General features: G+C 36.3%; 1 protein-coding gene across 2 annotated transcripts in view; it reads left to right on the top strand.

The window, feature by feature from the left end:
* DNER (delta/notch like EGF repeat containing) overlaps positions 1-26,923 on the top strand; it is a 108,358-nt gene that overhangs the window by 50,591 nt on the left and 30,844 nt on the right. For both annotated transcript variants that reach the window (XM_059855332.1, XM_059855331.1), the window contains exons 3-5: positions 5,244-5,338; positions 7,694-7,860; positions 21,300-21,445. In XM_059855332.1, coding sequence (XP_059711315.1) covers positions 5,244-5,338; positions 7,694-7,860; positions 21,300-21,445 — 408 coding nt within the window. The remainder of the gene's footprint in view (positions 1-5,243; positions 5,339-7,693; positions 7,861-21,299; positions 21,446-26,923) is intronic.

Raw genomic sequence — 26,923 nt, 5'->3', positions numbered from 1 at the left:
GTTCCTCACAGAGGCATTACTCCTACTCTCAACACTTTTGCTTTTCTCTCCCACTGGTGAGATATGTTAGAAGTAAACCTTGATTTTCTTTCTGTTCTGGTTTTCTTTCAAGCATTGTCCCATCTGAAACTCTGAGGGTAGAAACAAGTGCAGTGATGTGGAGGTTAAGCTAAATGACACTAGATTTTTCAGAAGCAGAAGTTTTTCTGTGCTACAGGGCAAGGGTGCTGGAACTGCTTTTTCTTTTTTCTTTTAGAATTTTTTTCTAAGTTCAGTTTCTGTGCTAGAAATGATCCTGCTTTGTTGTTTGACATCCTGACAGTAAGTAGATAGTACTAGATCCCTCTCTTATGGTTCTATTCTGTTGCCTTTTATTTTCCTACTTCTCTTTATTTGCCAACAGCTGTTCAAGAGCTATAGTTAGGATCTAACCTGTTTTATTTCTTTCATGTATTATTTTTCCCTTGCATAAGGAAGACTGCCAAACATGTTATATTTCTTAAAAATGAGGGATACCTCTTGCCACACTTAGAGGGTCATAAGAGAACAAATCCTTATTCTGATAGAAAAGTAGTTATATGTTTAGAAAAGCCAAAATTGCATGTTATGAAACTTGCTTTATTGAACTGAAATTTAATATGAAATCCCTTGGAAGAAAATCTGAAAGAACTAGCATTTATAAGACCATTCCTCATATTGCATTTGTCACGAGTTTCTGTCCTACTGAAGAACTGAAGGGTTTTCTTTCATAATAACTATGCCAGTTTTCATGGGGTACCACCCCAGAACACAGCCTTGCTTTTCTCAAAAAGCTCATTTTCTCACTCCTTCCATAACATAATGTCTTTTCAAATGTGTTTAAAATTTTAGTTTGTTTTTGTATTTGCCCCACTTTGCTCTGGCTGCAAGACTGTGCAGAGTTGTCTGTTGCCCCACTAGGAGATAAAAACAGGAGAACAGCTTTTTGAAGTGAAAAAACCAGGAGGTTGACCAGAGAGAAAATTCCCAAGGCAATAATTTGAAAGAGAACCTTCTCAGAACAGGAGGAAAGTACCTGAGTCATGGGTATCTGTGTGCACACACATGCACACATACTTATTTGTGGTTAATTTAGGGATGTTTTCAAAGAACTTTCACTGTATGCTGGAGTGGGATTTAGTGAAAGCTGTGTTGTCACTGAAGCTACAATGGCAATTAACAGGAAATAATTAATAGGCAACTGGCTCATGGGGTGACTTTTCACTGGCAGCCTCAGTGTAGGTGAGGTTTGAGGCACCTCTGCATTTTTTTTGAGCCCGAACCCTTGCTCCTATCAGGGTCAGCTAGAGCAGGTTGCTCAGGACTTTATTAATCTAAGACTTAAATAATTCAAAGGATGGAAGGTCCACAAGATAGCTGGGCAGCCTCCTCCACTGATTGGAACTGTTAGTTTTCAGAAATATTTATTAATACCTTGTTCATAGGGTAGTGAGGACTTTCTAAGGCACATATGAATTTGGCCATCCTACTTACAAGCCACTTTTAAATTTGAGGAAAGTGTGGTGCATTTTGCAAGAAGTAAAAGCTTTCTGCCATTCTATCAACTTGGGGCTGAGATACGTTTGCATTTCTTTTGTATCATGGCAGCAGAATGGCTGGGTTCTGCACTGTCAGGATTAGTCTGCCTGTGTTGATAAGGCCTTGCAGAATTACAAATGTCTGCTCAACTTTTTAAGAAATCTACTATGAAATTTCATATACAATAGCTATCTTCAGAGGACTAATTTCAGCACTGAGAGGCTGCATAAATATAGGCTGAGTCTGTATTCTCTTCTCAGCCTTATTGAATTAAAGTCTGGTACACTTAGGAAAGTAATAAAGGCACTCACTCATGGAAAGATATTGCCTTGAGATTTATATATGTATTTCAGCACTTGTTGAATTAAGTGTATATCTCATTATTCTGGTTTTGTTAGGCAGGACAATATCTGCCTAACTCATGCTATTTAATTTCTTCAGAAAAGTTGTAATATGGAAGAACAGGTTATTTCTCTCTTAGGCACCAGTCCTGATTTTCTTTGCAATCTCTTCTATACCACTGCCATGGTCTGGTAAGGAAACCTAACAAAATCACTGCTGGCTTGTTAAGGCCCAGGTGGAGATTGTAGGAGTGAGAACTCTCAAGATTTCCCTCTTGCTTTCTCAAATGATGCTGCTCTTTTACCTATGTAAAGTCTAAAAGCATTTGAAGGAGAAATATAGTTTTTATATATAATGTTATCTTTTAAGAAAAATATAACATGATTTAGATGGAAACTTGTGGAACAGTTATGTAAAGAGGAATTCTGTATTTACTGTCCACAATTTGATATTTAATAATTTTTAACTCTAAATAAGGTATTGAAGAACAGTCTTGGATGTATTCTCTGTTGACACAGGAGCTTATCTTTGTAAGCAGCTCCTAAACATACTTTAGAGTCTGGAGGGTGCATGAAGGTTTTATTTTCTTTGGTGACTATTTTTAAAGTAGCTGCATCATTTGTGTAAATGTTTATAAGTCTGTTCCCCAAGAACCTTCTTGCTGTCCTGACATTTCTGTACTAATAAATGCTTCAGGAGAAGTGCTGGATATCATTGCAGTTATGTTATGCTTTCTTTTGTCTTTAAATGACTTTAGATACCTACTCTGTTTATATTTTTTTCTTTAGACTAGGAATGATCTTAATGATTTTCAGAAGACAAAATAAAAGTATATTTCCCAGTGACTTCAGTTTTAAATATCTCCTACCAGTTCTAGAAGCCTTTTTTCTTGTATTTGAGTGTGAAAATTACAAATGGTTTTCATCTCCTGAGTGTCCTTTATTTTTGTAATTTATTGGTTGTCTTTGCCCTCATTTTTCAGTAGTACAGTTTTGCAGATTGCTCTGTTAAGACATTAAAGAGACACACTTAAAAATCTTTATAAAAATTTCTCACAGCTGTGAAAAAACTGCAATTTGTTTCTTAATTCAGGTGTCAAAGCTGTCATTTTTTGTCTCCACAGAACTTGGCTTAAATAGGACACTGCTGAGACCATTTTTTTCCTCATGAGAGTTACTGCTTCTTCCTATGGTTTTTGTCTGTTCCAAGTGTCAGGGTTGTTAATATATAAAAAAATTCAAATTTCAGTTTTGTAAAATCTGGGTTTAGCATCCTCCTGGTTTAGATGGTTATTTTACCTGATGGTTATTTTACCTGATTCTTAGAGCAGGAAGTCAGGGCCAATTACAAATAGAGTTCCTAGAGAAATACATCAAACATTACAGATCTCTTAATAGAAGAGTCAAAATAATGCATTTTGCCTTCACTCTTCTAATTATCTTCGCAATATTTCCTATGTGTGCTTTCCCTGCTGAGTAATCCTAAATTCTGATGTGTTTGCAAACTAAAGCCTTTTTTTGTTTCATTGGGTTTTTTCCCATTTTATGAAGGTTCAATCTCAGGTGTTGCTCTTTAGCCACTTTGTTCAGCTCTTGCTTCTATGATTCTTTTATTTTTATTCTAGTTGCAAAGACATCAATGCCTTTTACTTTAAAAACCTCTAATATTAAACAGTAAGGTAAATGAAATGCTTACATTACAACTGCCCCCCTATGTTCTAAGGTAATAGATGCATGAAATTGTAAAACTGTAGAAATACTATAAAAACAAGTGTATTATAGATGTAGTATAAGACTGTATGAGAATAGAGGTACTTATTTCTTTTTCCCCTTTGTTCAGTAGGCATGCAGATTCTCAAAGAAAAAAAACTTTAAATGTTGGCAAATATAAAAGGAAGAGTGTTAGCCAAACCAATTTTGGATGCATTGTATTTTAACTGTCAGGTCCATACTTTTGACTTCTGTGATATAAAAATTGTAATGGATATACTATAATTTTTCAAAATTTATTTAAAAGAATACAATAAAATTGCATCTTGCTTTATTTTCATGAACTGTATGTATTTGTATTATATATATCAGGGAATTCAACAATGAATTGAGTAATCTAGACACTGGGAAATCATTCACTTGGGAAATGTGAATACTGAGTATTTGTCTTGCCGGAGTCAAGATAAGCTCTGAGTGTCCTAAAAATTATTACTTGCATCATATTCTGGACTTCTGTTGTTCATGTATAATTTACATGTGTTTCATTACATTGATGTAATATTTAATATTTGAATTGTATTTAAATTTAAAAATTTTATTCTGGCTTTTTACTTTGATGTAAGATTAATTAATGGAAGTGTGTCAGGTTGCATATTTGTATTTTCAGTATTAATGTTGATTTAAAAAGTTTGCAAACATTCTCTATGGCTGAAAAAATAGCATTGCAAACTGCCTAGAAATTTAAAGATTAAACTGGTTTGTTGGGTTTTTTCCAATGTGACATTTCATAGGCAAGTTGATGAAGATACATGAAAAGTTATTTTAAACTGATGATATTAAGTGATAGACTCAATTATGCCATATAAAGTATTGCTTATTTGAAATAAATGTACCCTTGGAAACACTAATAATTTTCAAACTGTCTTTAGGAAATGACTACTATGAAGATCTGAATAATTAGGGAGTCTCCATGGTTCCTGTGTTGCATGACACTGTGTATGGTGTCTGGATGTTGTTAATGTAGTAACTGATTTTTATGCCTAGTAGGCATCACTAGATTTGGCAAACGTGTGCTTTCGCTCTCACTGTGATCATCATCATTTTTTTTCCACCTGAAACTACTGTTTGTCCAAGCATTTTTTACTTGGAAAGAATAGTAGTGGGCAAGTGGGAGAGAGGTTTTTTTCCATACACAGGTTTCCTTTAAAAAACAATTTCAATATAGTAGAAAGGCAATGTCTGTATTTGTTAGTATAAATCCTTCAGTATTGCGTAGATTAATGATGAACTATTTCTTGGGTGTAGCAAATGTTAGAGCATGATTTCTTATTCTAATGGACCAGAAAACTATTAATATTTTTCTATATATGTTCACTTTTAAAGGAAGATGCCTTTAGAAGTTCACACTTTTCTGCAGGAGCTTTTTCTTAAAACAAAACCCTGAAAGGATGGTTATGTGAATTTTCAGCATCTTTGTTGGCAGCACAAAGGTTTCAGTGAATGTTCCTGAGGATTTTTAGAAAATGACTGCTGGACTACTGGTGTCATTTGTTAAAAAAAAAAACAAAAAACTTTCATGTTTTCATTGGTCAGATTTTATGGTTTATTGTTAAAGAAAGTGGTTTTTATTTTCAGATAACCCCAGATGTGGCTTGTGGAAATGCCAGTTCCAATACTTCTGCTGGAGGCCGGCTTATCTCCTTTGAAGTTCCACAGAATACATCAATAAAGTGAGAATATTCTTATATGTGATGAAATACAAAAGCACTTTTATTTTCATTTAACTGGATATTTTAGACAACGGTTTTTCAGATAGGCAAATTTGTCAAATGACTGAAAGACGATGAGAGAATTCAGACAGCCTTCAAGCACGTAGCAGAGCCGTGATAGCTCTTTGCTTGGCATAACTTCTCCCACATACTTAATGTTTTAGAAGATGTAAGCATGTAAGCTGTCTCTGGGCCATCATAATGCGTTAGAAATTAGGGCAGATGTGTTGAAGATGTCAGTTTGGAGAGGATATGACTTAATGCAGTGAACACTTTTTCCCTCTTTAATCTCAAGATGAACTTGCTGATAGAAAGTGTTATTGCTGACTATATATGTGCATGTATATTGTGCGTTTGTATTTGGTTTCTGAGTTATTTCTTTAGGTGTCCCCATCAGCTGTGAAATCTTTGTGTGTGTCCTAAAAAACCAAGTTTCTCAAAAAATTTGAATTTATTCTGTTATTCACTTTTCAAAATCATGCTTTTTGGATAAAATACTTGTTTTGTTATGTTTAATTAACAGAACCTGACTTCCTAGAAAGATCTGATTCTGTCACTGGGATGAGGCATTTTCTTATTGGAAATTTTATTAAAAAAAAAAAAATCTGCCAACGTAGTTCTCTGGCTCACAGCTTTGCTGCAATTTTAGACTTACATTTTCCCAAAATAGCCTACTTTTCTCATACTGTCATCTTATCTTTCAGAATCTCATGTTTCTGTTAAAAAAGGCCATGCTCACAGGAAAAAACAAAGTGATGCAAGCAGACAAGCTGCAGACAGTTTGGAGCAGTAACTGTTAAACGTGGGGGCCATCCCACCCTTCCCACGGGGCTTTGAATTGTGCTCATTCATGAGCCTTGAGCCTAAGTCAGGAGGAGATCTGGGAATGTGGATGCCCTGGCTGGCTGCAGACTGAAAGCAAACAAATGGCTTTTCTTGCAATCAGGAAAAAGCCAGCATTTGTGGATTCTAAAGTTCTATTAAAAAGCCTTGATGGAGAAACCCAGTTTTAAAGGAGGTTGCAGAGTACACAGTCAGCTTTGAGCGTTTTGACATTGTATGTATTTGGTGGAGTTTTATGCCTGATTAGTGCAAGTCAAGATCGATTTTTATTTAATTTACTATCTTAAAGGCCCAAGTAACTTACCTGATTCAATGGCTATCTGTTAAAGGAGAATAATTTCAGTTTAGTAAGTTGACTTTGTTTTGATTGTCATAGGAGACCTGAACTGGAAAACCAGTTGCTATCCTGTTGTAAGAGTGAGACTTTCAGCTTTTGGAATAGCAATTGGGTTGTTCTTAAAAAGGGCGCAAATAATGTAAAAAAATTTGCTTCCTATGACACCCGGTTGCAAGATTTTTTCAATATCTGTCACATGTGATTACAAAACTTTGGTTTTCTTGTTTTGAAGTCAAATAACAAGTGACGAGGGATAAACTGCCTTTGTTTTTAGCATCTCTAGGTATTTGAAGGTCTGTTTTCAGCAGGAGAGAATTGCCAGTTTTTAGCAGTTGGATGCAGTTGTGTTTGTATTTTTGGAGGTTTGTTCAAACTCATTTTGGAGTCCTTCATAGGGAATTAATGCAAATACTTGGGACCTTACAAGAAATGACATATTTTTATTGTTTCCTTATGAAGGTGAGTGGGAAAAACAGTGCCCTGTGAGTACAAAGACTGGCATAATGTAGCTCCCTAATGGAGCCAACAGAGTGGATGCAGCAGTAGACTTTATATCCAATCTGTCAATATTCAGGAAGGCACCATGGGCTCAGTGACCTTGGGAGCATTACATGACTCATTTGATTTACAAGAATAAACGGTCCTGAGTCTTCGATCTGGTGTGTCAAACAAATGAGGATTTCTACCAGGATCTGTCTCCTGGTATTGAGTGAACATTGAATGTTCTTCAGTAAACAGCAGGGCTGGATGTGCTTCAGCTGCAGAAAAAAATGGCACTGTAGGATGGAGGTAATGCTCAAAAAGGCATAATTACAAGGACTGAATAAGGGTCTCTTATAAGGATATACTTAACTATTATGTGATGTTTTCTAAAACTCTTCTTGGTTATTAGGATGGTGACCTTCAAGTATCAGAAATTGGGACTCTGTATGATTTACATAAACTATAATGCAAATCTTACAGCTGAAGCATTTTTAAGTTTTATGGGCATGCTAAAGAAATTCAGGAATTTTCCTAATTCCATGCTTGCTAGATTTAAGTTTCCCATCTTTGTTAAGGTTCAGTTCTACAGTGATGTACTTCCTAAGTACACAGACTTCCCTCAGTGTAAATATTCTCATAATTTCTTTTCGTAGAATAAGGCAAGATGCTACTGCTTCTCTCATCCTGCTATGGAAGGTCACAAGCACTGGATTTAAACAGTGTTCACTTATTGATGGCAGAAGTGTCACTCTTCTCCAGGCACTGGGTGGACTTGTGCTTTCTGAAGAAATGCTTGCATTAGGCAACAACTACTTTATTGGTGAGTAACCTGTTAACTTTCTGTCCATCACCTCTAGGTGACAGCTGATGGTTTACTCAGCATTTAGGAGAACAAAGGACTAATTCCTTAAAGTGCTGAAAGATCCTAATGGGATATTGGGACCATGTTTCAGACATTGGTTCATTCAAACCAGACAAGAGCTACTCTAAATTCTTACACAGTTGGCACTATTCACTTTAAAATCGACACAGTCATTTTTGTCTGATACCTTGAGATGATGCAAGTTATTTTATATGTTCTAATTTAATAAGCTTTTGGCAAATGCTGCAGTATATAATTGAATGCTTGAGGTGTTTCTTTGTCAGGAATTGTGTCATGGGGTGCTTTGTGAAGAAACTTAAGCCTGTAGACAGGAAAATTGAAAAAATACATTACAAGATCAGGTTTCCTATTATATTTTAACGGTGTTTAATTGCACTGCTTTTTTATCTTCTGGTGTTGTCTCTGTGAATGTGGAGCCTTAGAAATATACTATTTGTTTCACTCAGCAATTAAATGTTAAGCATCTTTGTGGAAGGAGTATAATGAAAATAGCCTGATACATTATTTTTAAGGGTATGGGAAATAACACAGATTTAAAGCTATATTTTTGCATAGACACAATAGACTTAATTAAATTGAGATTTCTGGGCAGATGTTTTATTATACCAATGACATGAAACAAAAATCGTTGTAACAAAAGCACTTATTGTTATCTGCTTGAAAAGCTGTATATTTTTAAAGGAACTATAAGCTGCTACAATTGTTATTTGAAAACTTACCATGTTAATAAATGTAAAATTAAAAACATTCTGATGTAGAAACATGGGGAAAAATTCCAAGTGCATAGCCAATACAAAAAAATCCCCAAATACAGAAGTAGTACCTTGTTCTCTTCTTTTTCAGCTATCACTTTCCAAAGATACTGCTTGAAGGTTGTTAGTAGAATAATTTAATTCTTATCAGTGGTTTCCATTAGTGATGTTTATTTCCTTCAAATAATTTTCCACTTTCTTTTAATATTATTATTCCTTCTAAGATACTTAGTTTTAGGCTTTTTGTTTTTTTCCTTTTAATCTTGTTTTGCATTTAATTTATCAGAGTTAAAGCCTTCCTCTCATGTCCCTGGAATAAATTATTGAATTTGCTTTTTGGTAGTCAATGTATGATAGAAGTATCCTGAAGACAGGATAATTGGTAGTTTTAGTGCAGTGGTGAAAATGCCTAAAGGCACAGCTTGGTCTGAGCTCCTAAGCAAAGGGCCCAGGTTGCTCTATGAAGGCTCCACTCAGCTGCACAAGCCATACAGCACAGGTTATTGATTTAGATAACTAAAATATGTATTGTGTTACTCTTTCATAGCTTGTCTTGTCCTCTCATCTCTATAGCTGAATTTCTGTCACTGGGATTCTTTGAATTTTTTATTATGTACTGGGTGACATGAGGTGAAAATGTACCTTTTCCTAGTGAATATAACATGAGGTTGAATTCACAAAAGTGGCTTATTTCATGCAGTACAAGTATTCTGAGACCTCTTGCTTTACTTTCATGTGGTTTTCAATACTTTCTTTGGTTTATCATTTCCTGATAGTGAAATTCTTTGTAAAATTTTCCAGCTGCAGAAACTAAGCCATGAATTTTTTAGTTTAAGACAGAGCCTCTGAATTTCCTTCTCAGTTGTATGGAAATAGTCTGCTTACTTCCCATCATCAGTTTTTGTCCAATGAAATGTAGTTCTTGGGTGTAAAACTTACTTAACTCAGTTATTTGGTGTGAAAATGAATTTTATCTTCACTCAACTGAAATCCATAATTCTGCCAAGGCTTATAGAAAAATAATTTGATCTTTACTTCAGATTTGATCCAGAAGTTGGAAGAGGTCTGTCAATTTGACGTGCCTTGCAAGTTTTTAATCATTTAGCTTTCACTAAGTCACTTGAATGAAGTTTTTCTTATAGACAAATTTCCGTATTTCTTGATAGACATGAAAAACTTTTTCTAAGGTACAAAAAGTTAAAGTGGGTGATTTTATATTAAAAAACTAATAATGTTGCCAGTGCTTTTGTTGATGTTATTTAAGCTAGAATGATATGAGGAGACCACAAGATGCTGTAGGTTTCTGTAAGCAGTCACACAGTCAGGCTGTGGACCATGTTGGTTGGTACATTTACTTTATATCATTTCCTCCTCCTTCCCCAACTCTCCTTCTGTTTATTCAAGTGTGATTTTAAAGGTTTATTCTCTTAAATGGTGAATTTTGTACAAGGGCACTCTTTTAATCTTGTCAAAAATTTCTGAATAGAACTGTAAAAGAAAAATGAGGAAGATATGAGTGGGGTTCTTTTTGGTTTGACTTTTTTGTGTGTGTGTCTCTTTTTGATCTACTTCCTCTTTGAGTCATTTCTCACCGTGTTCCTTCCAAGTTTTGTTACTCAGCAAGGTACTTTAATTTCCTCTTGCAATTCTTTCTGAATAAGTTATTTATATCAAAGATAAAACATTTAGGGAAATATTATTTGTTTTGTGTTACCTTGTGGTGACACAAGTTTAAAGTTGTTTATACAAGATTGAAAAGACTCAGAAGTCAGCAGTAATGTGCTGATTTGCTGATCATGTGGTTCAGGGCACAGTGTCTAGAGGTTGGGAAGAATGCTGTTTTTGAGATCTAAAAATAGACCCTGTCAGCACAGAGCTGTTCACCCCAGAGACAGTACCTGCACTGTGTGAGAATGAAGGGGAGAGCACAGCACAACTCACCCAAAAAGAGCACTCTGTGTTCTCTAGTGGGGTTTGTAAAATGGCTGCTGCATCTGCAAACAGCCTCTTGTAGTGCAGGACAGAGTGATGGTGCTGTGATTGTGCAGCAGGACTGTGTGGGTTAATTACAGCATGGACCTGGCTGTGACCAGCAGAAGACTGCCTTTAGCATTCTGTAACACATTCCTTCCAGGTTTTGCTCAGAGGATTTTTAAAGAATTTCTGTGTAAGGTTTGCTACTACACATGTGCCAGTCCTCTAAAATAATTTATGTTTTATTAGAGAGGGTACTTACTAGCCAGTGGGGAAGAAACCCCAGTGTGGTTCAGGCTTTGAAGTGAGCAAGTGAGTTGTGTGGATGAGGAGTAGGATGAAGCACATGGCCCATGCCGAGGTGCTGGTGGCTTTCAGTGGCAGGTGACTCTAGACAGAGGTGGTGATGAGGTGGCTGGTCTGTAGGACAGGCCAGGTGAGCTGTTCCTCTCTGCTCACGGTTTGCAGCAGCAATGTTGCTTTTGAAACCAAGATTTAAAAAAGGGTGTTCAATTGAGAGCACTTCTGAACAGGAAATGTTTTTAGTGTCTATTTTGTGGAGTGCTATGGGTGGGCATCAAGATTGGCCGAAGAGATAGTGAAAAAGAGAAGCAGGAAGGATTTAATAGTGTCTTAAAAGAAGAGATGGAAATTAAGGGTTCAACATTAAAAATTTTATTGAAGTAAAAGGCAGGCTTTCCATTAATTAGACTTACAGATTTGTACTCTTTGTCCCAATGTTCTTTGAAGTTAATGAGTGATTCCTGCATAAACTATTCATGGTATTTATAAAATGTCTCATCAGTATTTGTTTCATTTCTGGATCTTCATATATTCATGCTAGCAATAATGGTACTAGAATGTTTGAAAATGAGTTAACTGCAAAACTTTACATTGTAAGAGTCATACACCTTCATTGCAATATATCTTGAAAAATTGAAATCAGACGAAATACATTTTACAAGTCTGAAAAAGTGAGATAAGAGGTCCCTGATGCACCATCAGTTGGTGGAGGAGTCTTTCAGAAGTTCTCATGAATGCTAATAGGTTACAGCTAAGGATCTCTGGGGTGAGTTGAAATTGCTCCTTGTTATATGTTTTGGGGGAAATCTAATCTACCCAGCACTGTGCAGTCCTCTCTTTCAGGGAATAATACACTGGATTTTGGAACATGTATATATTATTCTATACTAGATTGTTTCAAATGCAGAAGATTTACTGAATTGATTAAATAATAGCTGTATTGAGAAAAAATATGCATTAACATTTTTCTTTAAAAAATAAAAAAGAGCTTTAAAGGACATTCTCAACTTGTATGGCATCTCCCACAAAAATCCTTTATGATTTGTTGTGTGCATCTCTTTTATCCAAGCATGCTATCACGCTGTGACTGAGAACTGGAACATTACTTTTGAGAACATAGGTTGCTGTCAAAATACTGAAAATAACCAAATTCAATGCAGAATAAAAGCATTGAAATATTTCTTTTTTTAATGCTCACATTTAGAAGTTTTACAGTGATTGTACACCATCTGCTTCTGCACGAGTCAGGTAATTTTCCCTGGTGCTAAATTAATATACCTGTTTACTAAGGCAACAGTTCTGTGCTTCAGGTGTAACCAAAAATACACCTGTGGCTGGCAGACTTGCAGTCAGGCAGGTCTAATTTCACACAGTTTCCATTCTGCTTGGAAAACTGGTATATACACACCTGTGTGGCTGTACAGATAGCAGATCATATTTAACAGTCCAGTTGACAGCTAGGACACAGAACAACCATAGCTTCTTTTTAATGAATTTGGAGATTGAGTGATAATTCATTGAATCACAGAATATGCTGAGTTGGAAGGGACTCATCAGGATCATCCAACTCTTGGTCCTGCACAAGGCACCTGAAGAATCCCACCCTGTGCCTGAGAGCATTGTCCAAACACTTCTTGAACTCTGTCAGCCTTGGTGCTGTGACCACTGCCCTAGGGAGCCTGTTCTGTGCCCAAACACACACTGAATGATCAATCTTTTCCTAATATCTGACCTAAGCCTCCCCTGACACAGCTTCATACCATTTTCCTTTTCATACCAATACAAAACTGTGTATTATATGATTACTGTATGATTATTAGTTAGTTTTAAGAAGTGTTTGGAGGTTTTGGGCATAATGTAGAAGGTGGAGCTGGCACTGTTGACTCTGTGTGCATGCAGCCTATTTCCTTTCTTTCTCCTAACAACATTAAAAAATGAAATTATGTTTTCAGGTCTTTATCATGGCTGTTAGGGTATTATTTCTGTTGAAAAAAGATCTTACCAGTTTTCATGATAAAATGTTGGAAAAATTGATCTTCTGCCTCAGTGTGCCCAGAGCCGAAGCAGTAATGACGGGAGCTCCTTCAGAAAAATAGTAAAACAAACAATTGGGCATTAGTATTTTGCTTCCATTTCCCCATAGGTAATATGATAGAAAATTTGTATATAATTGTAAAAAAAAGTGCTTGTAAATAGCTTGAAATTACTTGCTTTTAGACTTTGTGCTTTATTTAGCACTTCCACGGTGCTGCTGAAGCAGCTGCTTAAAAGCAGTTTTCATGAGATATTGCTACATTAGCTTTTTAGCTTATTGTCTGCTTATAAAATCAAAGGAAGACATTTATAAGCAAAATTGCTATTTCTCAGATAAGCTCTTGCTGATTATAAGGTAGAAAGTTTAACATTTATTATGAATTAATATTTTTATCTGAACAGAAAATAAGTCCTCCAGCATAACCTTTACATTATAATGTTTATTTTCATCACAGCAAACAGAAACTGATGTAGACTTGTCAGTTGACATTGCTTGGCATGTCATCTGGTTTTTTCCAAGATGCCCAGCCTTTTAGATCAATACAATATAATTAGCTGCTTTAAGCTATAATTATCAAGTATTAAAAAATTTCCTTAAATAAAATTGGTAGCTGTACAAACTCACTTGAAAATAGGTGCTCTAGCATCTTTGTGGTGAGATGAAGAGTACTGATGCCATTCAAATGCCAACACCTCTAAGGCAGCTTGCTTGAATTCCACAAAACTTTTTGATGTTTGGCTTAAAAAAGAAAATTAATGCTTGGCTTCTGAAGCACAAAATATCTGCTGCTTTTTAATAAGTGTGGGAGCCATATGGTTCTATGTCAGGAAGGATAATATTTTCCAATCCAAAATGCTGTCCTGCCTTTCAAATGCAACAAAGTATTTTCTTTTCTAACTCTGCCCTGAGCAGTTATTTACTCTTCTGTTGTTCTTTGATTATTCAATGAGTTTCCCTGCAAGACCTTGTCGTGCATTAACGAGCAGTCACCACTATTACTTGTGCAGCTATATTGAACAGGCAAAATGAAGCAGTATAAAATACTATGTAAATAAAAATAATCCAGAGAGATATTTTGAAACAAGTTGGCCTTTTCTAACTCTTCTCGTCTGGAAATAGGATTTCAGATTAAGAGGCAAATTGTAGCTGGGGTTTTGAGATGTGGTTTTTGTTGTTACAGGCATCTAAAACATGCACACATTTCTGTCTAAAGAAAGCAGTTTACTGCATCTTGAAATTGTTTTCATTTAAGCAAAAAATTAAATAGGACAATTTTATTTCATAATAGGAGGTGTGTGAATTGAATTCCCTGAAAGCCATATAATCAAGTTACTCTAGCTTTAACAAGTTGCCATGTCTCAGCTGAGCATCTGTGTGAGCTCCCAGCCCATGGCACATTGCAGTCATTTGACTTAACCCTCGTTCACTCTGGACCTAATTAAATCTCCGTGCCCTGCACACTCTGAGGGATGTGCAGAAGCCCTGTCCGTGTGCGTGACTGTCCTGCTCCTTTCGTGCAGGCAGCCTCGCTGGGGGGAATTGCTGGCAACTGCTCCAGTGAGTGGGGTTCTCAATTTTAAGTGTGTAATTTGCCTGGAAGGGCCCTATTGTCTGCAGATTTGAGCATTGTGCTCAACAGAACATTTCCCTGGGGTTCTGGGCACAAGAGCTAACCTTGCAGAAAATGGCCTTTTGGTAAGCAATAGCAGCAGCAGCAAAGTGTGAACTGCAAGAAAAGCGTAGTGAAGTGTTAATTTCAATGATTTATTTTAAAAGATGGCCTTTCAGCATTCAGCTGAAATCCAAATGATTCTGAAGAATACTATTGGCCTATATAAGAAAGGGTATCTTTATAAGTATGATAAAATAAATATCCTGTCCTTTGTGATCAAGTTGCGTGTACCTCGTCTCACATATAAATAGATGTAAACATCAGACTAGTTACTATTTTCATACATTGTTTTATGTTTTAAGCTAGCATTTAAATAAGTTTAGAGTCATCTTTATTAAATTAGTAAATTATTCAAAATTAATTTCTATTAACTTCTATTTCTAGTAGCAATGTGAAATTATTTTGCTAGTCTGTCTTTGGAGGTTCATCTACTCAAATTTGTAATGTTTGGTGAAATATTTGTTTCTCTAATTTTAAGATTACTCTTTCTTCAAATATGACTCTTGTGACCAATTCACAATCAAGATCAAGATATTTATTTTAAGTTGATCACATGGTTGTGTGCATGATAAGATCTTGGGCAGACTGCTGAACCTGATCCATGGAATATGGATACCAGTGCCTAACTGGTACATTGTCTCACCAGTGTGAGACACGTTTTAATAACGTTTGTAAAAAGTCATGCGATCTTCAGCTGGTAGTGTAACATGCTGTAATGTGTATTTAAAAGTAGGGTAGCCACTAACAGAGCCTCTCAGTTGAAGCAGTCACTACAGATATATCTTAGCCAACCTTGCCATCCCATCTTCTGCAGCTCCCCTTAGAGCAGTCCCAGCTGCACCACTTGTATTCCACCACACTAAACTACGTTTGCCAAGTGTGGATTCAGAGGCTCTAGTGGTCTACATTTGGGCCCAAAATAGTTCTGTGCCAGCTTGGCAACTTGGCTGAAATGCTGATTAATAAAGATACATTGGGAAATTGTGATACAGGAAATCTTTCAGAAGAATAGTCTTTGTCACCCTTGCTGGGCTTTCACCATTACTGTGGACTGTAAGCAGAGTCCTTGAAGCTGTGGGAGAAGGTCACATTAAGGTACTGCCACAGCTCCCTAATAAGCTGAATGCAAGTGGCTTTGTAAGAGTAAGTGCACTCCTGCTAGCTGACTTGAATAATTCTGTCATGGGGTTTGCTCCAGTCAAGTTATTAAGTTGGATAATTGTTTAAGTAACAGTGAAATTCAGAAATTGACATTTGTTATAGAGGAAAGGTAGTAGAACATGGGACTTTGCTATGCTAAGTGAATTCAAGTGTTTTCCTCAGTTGATAAATATATTTTTACTACCAGTCCTGCAAAACTTGAGCTCCAGCTTGAAAGGCAAGCTGTGTGCTGTTTCTTCCCAAAGTTTTGGTAATAATTTTCTGACACCCAAGTTTTGCTTTCTCTTACACCAGTGTAACACTATCATTGTCAACCTGCCTCTGGTAGAACTGTAGGATTGTTACTGAGGATGTAACTTGAGCAGCAGCACTCTTACCTTTTAGTGGTAATGCGTGAGGAGAGAGTGTTTGATTGTAGGAGCCCAGGCTGTTTTCATTGCTGGTAGCAAAGGAAGAAAGCATATCCATCTAAAACTCTGGCTATGAATGCAATTTGGAGAAGACAATGAATGTGATGAGAAGGTTTTCAGTCACCTCCCAGGAAAAATTCTTTAAATTGTTGTTTCACGTGAGCTTGTGAAAAATAAAATATTTGAAACAGTTCTTGAACTGAATCTCATTAGAATCTATATATACTCTCAAAAGCAGTATCTGACCAAGGCTTCTGTGAATAAAGCACAGTAAGAATGCTGATCTATATAGAATTTGGGAGAGTTGTGCCACCTATAAATAGTGCTATTTGTGGACAAAATAGCAATTTTGCTTTTGCAGCTGTATTTTTGTATCCCCAGATGCTATGTTGCCTAGCAGCATCATTAGAGAGTGATCTCAGATGTTCTGCATGGTGCTAATGGCACTGATGTACTGCATCAAAGATTGCAAATGGCATTGATTACCTGTTCCTCACTTCTCATTTTCTTATGTATGATAATCATCCTGAGGCAAACTAGGAAAGGATTCCTGACCCATTTTTCCTATTCTGTAGAACAGTATTGGTGTCAGGGTCCTTAGGGAATTGGTAGGCCTTAATGACCATGAGTATCAGTGTCATGGAGGGGAGTGGGATGTGTTAATGTTTGTCCATTTGTAAATCAAAAACAGGCCTCTACTACTTGAACATGTAAAGGTAAATTTTCAAAATTGAGTGCATCATGAGAACATCCTGTCGTGCTTTTTCATTTGTTAGATCTCTAAAATGAGGTGGACATCCGTTGTATGAACAAGAGAAGGATTGAGCTTGCTTAGATTTGATAGATGGAAAACTATCTGAGATTGTGATATACAGTGCCATAACAGAGGGAAATTGGTTCATAGAGTTAAAGTACATTTCCAACTTCATGCTTAGATCCAAAAAGGTACGGTGGTGATTAGTACAGACCTCTGTTTTCATAGTAATTTTCATGGTATTGAATGTTAACTATATCACATGACATGGACATGAAATAGTCTTTGGATAGAATTTGGGCATCAAACATTTTAGGAGGTAGAACTAGAATTAATTCATTTTTTAAATTCTTTTTTTCTGGTGGGTACTGTAAGTAAGTATCACAGCTTCACTATGTTACTGCATGGGAAGAACTGAAGATGTGGTGCAGGCACACCAAGTACTGCTGCTTTGATCCTGAAGGACTGATATGATCTGTTTTTTTTCCATTTAAGTGTATCTCAGTTTTCCATTTTCTAAGTAATGAATAGCTGACTATACTGTACATGGGGAAGGGGATGGAGACCCTACATCACCTTATTCTGGGGCCCTTTTTAGTTTTCCTTCCATCTTGACTTACCAATGCCCTTGGTGCAAGGGCTGCTGGCTGTGCAGGGGAGCTGTAGGCGCTTAGTGTCTTTGAGAACTTCACTGCTTTGCAAAATGTTGAAGTTGGCTACTGACCCCAAAAGCTTTTGGTGTGGGAAAGTGTTGAGAGAGAAAAAGAGAACAGATGGAAACTGATAGACATCCCACTGCTGTCTCATTTCCTTGGGAAACCAGGCTAAAAATAAGTTGAAAACTTCAGGACTGATACTTTGTTGTGAGTGCCCAATCCTGCCTTGGCAGTCATTCTCACTCATCTAAGAAACCTTTAGGTGAACTCAAAGATCTGCTCTTCTGTGAACTGGAACTAAAAGGATAATCTACTGTTTCAGCCAAAGGTGGATGTCTTTGGAATGCATGTATTTTCTGTGTAGAATACAGAGAGATACATTTGAGCCAAATGCAAAAGGCGTTGGTGTGTGTTAGAGCATGTGGGGTGCACAGCAAGAGTTAGTGAATGGTTTCTAGGGAAGTGTTTTGCCTCTTGCTAACATTATATGCAATATGATAAACTACTTGGTGGTCTGTTAGCTTCAGTCTTCCCTGTTGTGACTGTCCACTTGTGGACCAGCTCGCTGACCTCAGACTGTTGTGCTTGGAAGGAAGGTATTGCTGAGAAATGGGGCTGTGGGGGAAGCAAATCAGTTTCTCTAGTCCAGAAAGCATACACTCAATTAATGTTTCAGTACTGGAAATCTGAATGGCATGATATGGTCTTCTGAAAATATCTGGACATAATGATGATGCACCTGTTATCTTTTAGTTTGACTTTATTCCTTTTTTTTTCATTCTTAACTTTCTTGATGCAAGTGAAACAGGAGCACCCATACCTTGTGCTCCTCGACATATGTCTGTGGAACTGCCAGGGAGGAAGGAGCTGTAGTGTATTTTACCATGCTTTCTGCCAAGGAAATTGTGAAGGCATTTCCCAGACTCTCAAATGTGTGTGCAAAAAGCTTGAAAATGCCTCCTCTTCAATCTATAACTACTCACATCACATTATGATTTATTAGGCTTGAGAATTGTTTCTGTTATATTACTGTAAATAACTCAACCCTGAATTCTGCAACTAAAAATGCCTTGATGCCATTATGTTTTAACTGGCTTTAGAAAACCAGCAAGGTTGAACTAAACAAAATTACCTTTTGGTATAAACTGCTGTAATATTTTTCTCCAGACCTGAGATGAAAGGAGCTGTAAATATGGTTCTGAAATTATTCTCCCATCTAGAAGTTAAAAATAGAACTAAGAACTCACTGTGTAGTTCAGTTGCAGTTATGGGAATTGGGGAAAGAATTAATTGAAGTGCTATGACCTGAGTTAAGCAGGGTGTTATATTTAGATGGTCAGACAAGCTTCTTCTAGCCTCAAAACCTAGAGATCTCAGCACATTATATGCAACTTCTATAAAGTGAAAACAAATACCCATGTTTGTATGTTTCTAGTATTTACAAATTAGGTGAGATGATTAGAAATTGCAGGAAAATGTGTGGCATTCCAGAGAGAATAATGACTTTTTCAGTGGTTTGCCTAAGGGCTTTTGATACCAAAATAGTAACAAGATTCAAAGTACAAAAAAGGTTGATTTAAAATTTCTTTAGGGAACTGTCCTGAAGAATATGTAACAATCTGCTTCAGACAAGGAAATGTGAACCCAAAGACATTTTCTAAATACCACATTCTTCCAAGCATTCACATATAATTGCAGGACTGCCAGTGACAATCGCATTCAATTGTTACAGAAAAATTCTGGCTGCATCTTTGAACAGATGGGTAAAAATGGGGTATGTATTGAGGCCAGAATAAATTGGCTTGCTTTGAAGAGGTCATCAGATTACAATAATCTTCACTAGCCAAAACAGACCATTAGGCATTTGGAACTATACCCAATACATGTGTTTTTGTTTTTTTTTTTTTTAATCTGATCCTTTAGAACATTCAGCTAACTTGTCGAGGCTGTACTCAAGCCAGTGGTGTCTATGTAGGACATAAGATTTTCCTGTTTGAAGGCAGGATTTAGGGATCACAGACAACTAACAGCTGAAGGAATGCAGCATTTTAAAAAGTGAAATCTAAAAATGAAGAACAAAGAATTCAAGTCTTCCACATGATTTTGTGTGGAATTTGTAGAATTAGTCATGCTTGACACTTCCATATGCAAAATGTAAGTAATGCTTAGCAGCTGTTCTGAAAGAGAATTCACTTGAAGTTCTGTTTCATTAAACTTTTGTCTGTTCTTGTTCATTAAAAATATTTTGTTTTATTTTTTTCCTCATGACTAAATGTTGTTCTATCTCGAGTCTATAATGCAAGAAGCTGAATTGCATCTTTGAAGCTCCTTGGAGGTTTAGGCTGTGAATGGATTTTGCAATTTAAAGTGGAAAATCTAAGAAAAAACATTCTATGTCATACACTACATCTGTTTAGTGTTGTTCTTTTAAAAATTAAGGATATTTGTTTTAAAAAAAGCCTTCAATTTTTGCTTAAATTGTCTCTGTATTTTCTAAAGAAAAGGAGAATCATGGAATGGCTTTGTGCCTGCAACATTCCATTATGGTCCTACAGTCTTGGACTCTTTGGAGTCTGCCTACATGGAGGATAGTGAAATCAAGGTTTGACAGTCTATGGAAGGATCTTTGGTGGTTTTTATGCATAAATTCTGCATACAGTATATAGACTACACCAAACCCACTTTTTTTTTTGTGACAGTGCATGTTTATTCTCCCAAACAAAACAATTAATTGATGCCATTCATGGCAGGGCTGTGGTGCAGGAGTCTAATCAGTGTGCTGGAGTTCAAGCACAAGTACAGGAGCAGGGGCTGTGTATTTTGACATGAACTCTGACTTTATCCCATAAATCATGGACTCTGTGTGTGCCCCATTTTATCTTTCCTGTCTTTTATTTTTCAGATAAATCTGTTAGGAATATGTGTGATAATGAAGTTGTTATGCTCCAGTGTGTTTTAATAGCTACCAACCACAATTTTTTTTCCCTCTGTGCAATTACAGGTGCTAGCCAGCGATTCATGAATCTCCCTGTTCCTTATCCAGTGTTCCTATTTCCATGTTTTGTTCATCTTTACCTGCCATACCAGCTTATAGAGACATCAGATCAGACATTTAATAATACTTGTATTGCAAATACACAAAGAAATGCTGTCAAGTGGTATTAGTATATTCTTGCAAACTTCATAGAAAACAAAACCAAAGGGATTCTCAATCTTTTGCCAGTGTAAGGAATCTGGCTGCTTTTTAACTCTGAAAGTAACTTTTATGAATTCATTTAAATGTATTTCTCCACAAAAGTTTCGTGTTCCTTGTCATTAAAGAAATTAAAGAAATGTATATTTTAACTTTTCAAAAAGGAGCAGGCAAAAGCATTTATTTTTGGAACATAAAAAATGTAGATTTGAGCTCTGGAAGTAGATATGATTCACCATCCTGTCTTCCTTTTTTAATCAATATAATGAGGTTTGTCTCCAAACTGTGCTTTAATTTGTATTTACATGCCTTGCATTCAGAGAGGTGTGTATTAAGTATGAGCAATTTTCTTCTTAGTTGACAGTTTATTTCAAATCACTTTTATTTGTTTGTCTAGCTGCAGAGCATTAACAGTATCAGCCTATTTTGTCATGTAACAAGCATATTTTCTTTTGTTTTTTAAAAGGTTTTTTGAATGATTCAGTTACCAAGTGCATTGTGGCTCTGCGCTTGACTGTGGTGGTGAAAGTGAGTACCTGCGTGCCTGTGGGGAGCCATGCAGACAACTTCCCATGCTCAGGGAAAGGGAAATGCATCACCAAGCCACAGGAGGTAAGGCCAGCTCACCGAGACATTCCTGTCCTGTGGCAATTCCGTGGTAACTGAAACACAGGGTAAATTGTCCTTGGTGTTTATACCTTGCAGCTGTGTAACAGGCATCGACATCCCCCAGGTGTCACTAAATAACAATATGTATCTGCAATACCTGAAAATCAAGCACTTGAAGTAAGAAAATAACAGAAACGAGATGCAAAGGTTCATACCCTACCCTGGCTATAAAAACAGTGGTTCAAATCAGCTGTAAGGGAATTTGTACTGCATCCTAGAGTCACTGTAGGAGGAAGTTCCCCTAAAGGAGGACCACAGTGTGGGCACTTGGGATCTCCAATCTCCAGACCAATGTGCTCAGATTTGTTAAGTTCTCAGCCTTGTCATAGGTTTTAGGTCAGCTTTAATCTAGTGCTTCTCTCTCCACCTCTTAATAACTGCTTACTCAGAGTAGACTGACCAGTGCAATGGAATTACCTGACCATAATTATGAGAAGAAGCAGAATGGAGTAATTTGATAGTGGTTGCAAGGTTTCCTGTACAGCTTTGTCCTTTACATAATACTGCCCTCAGGGATTGCAATGGCAATTCCACTGGACACTGGGGATTTTGTGTGATCTAGCAACATAAGAAAGTAAGAACCAAATCTGTCAAATTTGCAGTCTGTTCTGCTTTTACAAAACCAGACTGAGCTTTTGTGATTTAGGTACTGTATACTCTGTTACCTTCTATACATGTTATTTTTTATTTCATGGATTAAAAGTCATTTACAGCACAAATATGCACAGTTAATCTTTGGTTTTATTGTTATTCATTTGGGAGATAAAAGCAGTAGTAACTGTTGAGTAAATATTAACAGCTGTGAGCCTGCTGTGAGCACAAAAAATTTGGCATATTGAGCGAATTCACTTGTAGTTCATCTGCTACCATTTTCTGATTTAAATTCTCAATAAGCATGTTTGATGGAAAATGGTGTTCTGAATTGTAGCAACAATAATTAAATTGCCACAGTAATCTATACATACATGGCAGTACTAACATCTGGAATAATTATCTGTTTTATTTCTCAAAAATGAATTTGTAAAATGCTTGAGGTAATGTGTGAACATAATTATTGCAAGATGAATTTAGAAATAAATGCTGCTTTACTATACCAGCTGGCTGGTATCCAAATAAATTATTCATTCAGATACAGTGTTGTGTTTCATAGTCCAGTTTAGTTTTTGTGCTTTACTGTATTTATAATTATTTTATAAAGTCAGTGTTTTGAATTTGACTTACATAGATAGTATGTTCAAGTTTACTATTCATAACAGCATGTCAGAATATTGTCTTTTTCCATTTTCTGTCAATTTGAGTGTTATATCTTTTGATAGATTGCCTCATTTAATATATTTTTGTGTTGTTTGTCCAATTTTATGACTCTGATTTCTTTTTGTTGTTGCATGTGATGTCACAAAATAAGAATAAATTGTTTCCTATATCTGTGCAGAAGAATTAATGCATTTCTGTATTAAGGGAAAAGCATATATGCCCTCTAATAATTATCCATGTGTTATTAATCTTTTAAGATGTAGAAAATAAAGTAGATTTTTCTTTAAAAAAGACAGATTGGCTTCTCAGCAAGAAAGAGAAGCAATTATTTAACTCAAAACAAAGATAAACTAGTATCTGTAGGTTCCTACCTGTAATCTTGACATTGGAAGCTTTCTATGTAAAAACCAGAACAGTGAGGGATGAGAGAGCCCTGCCTTGTGCACGTGCAGGCTGCTGCTTTCCCTGGGAAGTGAATAGAAAAAATTAGGACTGTTCCTATCTTATCTATTCTTTCTCTGAACCTAATAACCAGAAAATTTCTTAAGGCAGTATTTTTGGTATAACATGCACTAGGCTGTAGTAGACCTGTGGCTGAAGCTGTGGGACACACAAACCATGTCAAAATCCACTTCTGAAGAGTGTCTAGTGATTAATGGCAGTCAGAGATCAAGAATTAGCAAGATTCTCAATATTTCTAATTATAAAAAAATGATAAAAATTATCTAAATATATGAATATCTTTAATGGTCATGTAAATATAGCTTCAAATCAAATTTTAACTTCAGAAATGCAATTGCTTCTATTTTTGCTGTCGTTAACTGCTCCTGAGTTTTCTAGAACCTGAATAAATGAGGAATGCTTCCAGTGATCCTCTCAAATGCCATCAAACCTGTTCCAGGTGCCTGCTGGGCTAGGGTATTTTGCTAGAACATCAAGTACAGTGACCAAAAGGAAGTTAATTTATATCCAGCCTCCTACTGCAGGGGGAATGAAAATGCCATGTTGTCTTTTTGCCTGTCCTGTGCTTCTAAGTCCGTGAGCTTTCCTTGCTCTTTAGCCTATATTGGTGCATCAGAGAACTTCAGATAGGCCCCTGATTCATGCCCAGCCTAAGATAAAAATAGAGGGGCATATTTCATTAAGTAGAATGTTTTTTGCCGTTGTTTAACTGAAATTAGGTGAGATGTGCTCTAAAATGTCTTGATGATTTCCCTAATGGTGGAGCAAGCGGCTGCCAAAATTGCATGCTTGACATGACAGCCATTGTGTCTGTTTCCCACAAGGCACTCCTTTTTGCAGAACATAAACTTTAATTTTCTTTAAATTTAAAATGCACCCTTTGTGATTTGCTGTTTGTTTTTATCCATAATTCATTCTGGTTTTGCACAATCTAGTCTTGCAGGATGCAAAGCAACTTCTTAGAAGAATGCATAAAAGGCCCAGTGCCATGAGCAAGCTCAGAGCTCTGCTGGCTGTAGTCATTGCTTCCAGTGCCAAGAAGATTAATGCTTGTCTTTGAGCTTTTATGTACTTCATAGTTTTATTTCAAATCTAGTAGAATGTAAAAGAATGTAGGAACACCTCTGCTTACTGGGAAATTTAAATGTAGTTAACGATCTGCAGTGATATCAGCACAGGGGGTTGCTGTTATGTATAGAGTGCATATAACTACCATCAAATGAATTCTGGTCTAACCTCGGAGTCTTGGCCAGTTTTTACTCATTCCTTGCTGATCTATAACTTGACTTCTACTCAGCTAGATGCTTTTTATAGAGTGTGGATATGAAAAGCAAAGTTCAAATGCAAAGTTTTATTTTCAATGATTGTTCTTTTCAAAGGAAGATAAAATTCATCCCTTTGAGTGAAGTTCTGTGCAGTGAGGTGATGCTGAGCTCAAGTGATGCCTTTTTCTTCCTTTATATGAACTTTGTGCCTGTTTTCCTGCCATGCTTGCCACTTGTCCACAAGGGAAACAGGAATGTGCCAGAAGTATAGCACTGGTCTTGGCATCATCACAAAATAAATACCACTCTCACATTCATCTACTCACCTTTACACCAGGATGAGTAAACAGTTAGCAGTTAATGGAAGAGAAAAGTTTTGTTGTTAACCCAAAGGGGAGAGATTTGTCTGGTGTGGATTTCTGATTTCATGAATTTCATGAAGATTTTGAAGTGAACTTGGGCCATCCATTGATTGTGAGTGCCACAATTTTGCTTACATAAGAGGTTGTTTCTCTCACAGATTGCTCTGTGCCAAAACTTTGACTCTCCCATAAAAAATATGGATGGGCTGACTGTTTAAATATGAATTTTTTATTGCTAGATTTAGAACTCATGAGATTTACACAAAAAATATCTGGCCTCTGCCTGCACAGAGAAATAATACATTGAATTGAATAGCAATTGTTTCCATGTCTTCTATGCAAGCTGGAAGCTTTGGGATTGATCCATTTGATAAGAATCTCTATAAAGGCAAATTATAAAACCCCTCATGTATACCTGAAGGTATGCTGTCCTGCATACAGACTTATTTTCCTAAGTAGAGTATGCTCTGGAGTATGGAATGATCATGCAATATTTTGCTCAAATATTATAGTAACTCAGTCTGAGTTGTACTAAATACTGAAAGTCTTTCTCAGTAAGAGAGAGTAGACATTAGTTTTGTTCTGGTCATCTTAACTTCTTTGCCACAGTGAAAAAAGGATTTATTACTCTTCTAATTAGACTAACAAAAAAGTACTATATTCCAGCTATATTTATGATATGGTACAGGCTGCCTTATAGCAAATTATTTTAAAAATTTATTTTATTACCATCCAAAATTATACTATATATTTGCACTTCATCAAGTAAAATAGATGATCTTTTGATTGATAGTAGATAATTTTGGAGTTCTTACTGACATTAATTCTAGCATAGTGGCAGTGTGGAGCTGCTTCTTGACTTAGTTTGGCTCAAATATACTTAGTGCATGTTATCTATCCAGAAAAAAAAGTAGTATCAATTGGGGTAAGTGATAATAACCTAATCTTCTCCACAGAATAACTTGTAAGCATCTCAGAACTGTTACCTGTCATTAGATATTTCAGATTGAAGTGTTAAAATGCTTTTCTTTTGCAGCTTTCAAACCCCATTTTGTTAAGTACTCTTTATGGTAAATTGATCCCTATATCAAACTCTTGGATAAAACTTTAAAGATAGTTACTGTGCTATGTGAGTAAAATAATTTTGACTCTCTTTTGCTTGACTGTCTTTCCTTTCTGTTGAACTACAGCCTTTTTTGGAAACCTGTCACTGGTGTGTGAGATACTCAGAGCTGTTTGGGGAAGAGGCTGGGGCGAATTCCAGAACATGTGTAGACTGTACACTTAAGGGGGGCTTCTGGCACTCCTGATAAATAACATGGTCATGGATCTGAGTTTTGAAGATGTATCATATTTATTCTTGTAAAACTCTATCAGTGTGATATTTGTAAGGAAGAGTGAAATCTGGAGTTCACTGAGTGAAGTTTTTTATTTAGGTGAAGATGATTATTTTATACTTAAGTAGAAAGCTGATTATTCATATGAAGCAAAACCAGAAGCCCCCATCTGTTTGTTTCTAGTTCCATGCGTGTTCTGCACTTGGCATGGCGGTGTTTGTGCATGGGACAGCTGCGTTCCAGCACTGAAGGTCTGGCTTTGGAATAGATGAGAGTGAGTGATGTTGCCATCTAGTGTTTGAAGAACAAAGATTCAGATGTCATCTAAACGCACACCACAGAGGAAACAGCTTTCCTTGCTTCTTTTCTTGGAGACTTCCTTAACAATCGTAGTCACTTACAGAGTTTTAAAATCTGATTTGAATTATTTTATTACCAACACAAATGTACCATATCATGCCTCCTGTAGCTACTTTTAAGCCTTTGAGAGGTGTAGTGGTCTTGATTTTTATTAAGCAGCAAAGTTTGGAAAAGGTAATGAATACACTCAGAAGAGGACGTATTTTAACAGAATTGAAAAGGGGATGTTTCTGCTGAAGTACCACTCTGGGAGCTTCTCATGTAAAGACTGCCTGTCTGTAGTAGGACTTTGCAGTAAATTTGCACATTATTCTGACTGTTATTTCAGCCTACAAATCTAATTTCTGAAATGGAAGAAAAAATGTATAATGATTTAGATAC

The sequence above is a fragment of the Haemorhous mexicanus genome, chromosome 10 (assembly GCF_027477595.1).
Source record: "Haemorhous mexicanus isolate bHaeMex1 chromosome 10, bHaeMex1.pri, whole genome shotgun sequence".
In the NCBI taxonomy this organism is placed as follows: domain Eukaryota; kingdom Metazoa; phylum Chordata; class Aves; order Passeriformes; family Fringillidae; genus Haemorhous; species Haemorhous mexicanus.
The sequence above is the reverse complement of the archived record's forward strand: the minus strand, read 5'-3'. Positions and strand labels throughout refer to the sequence as shown.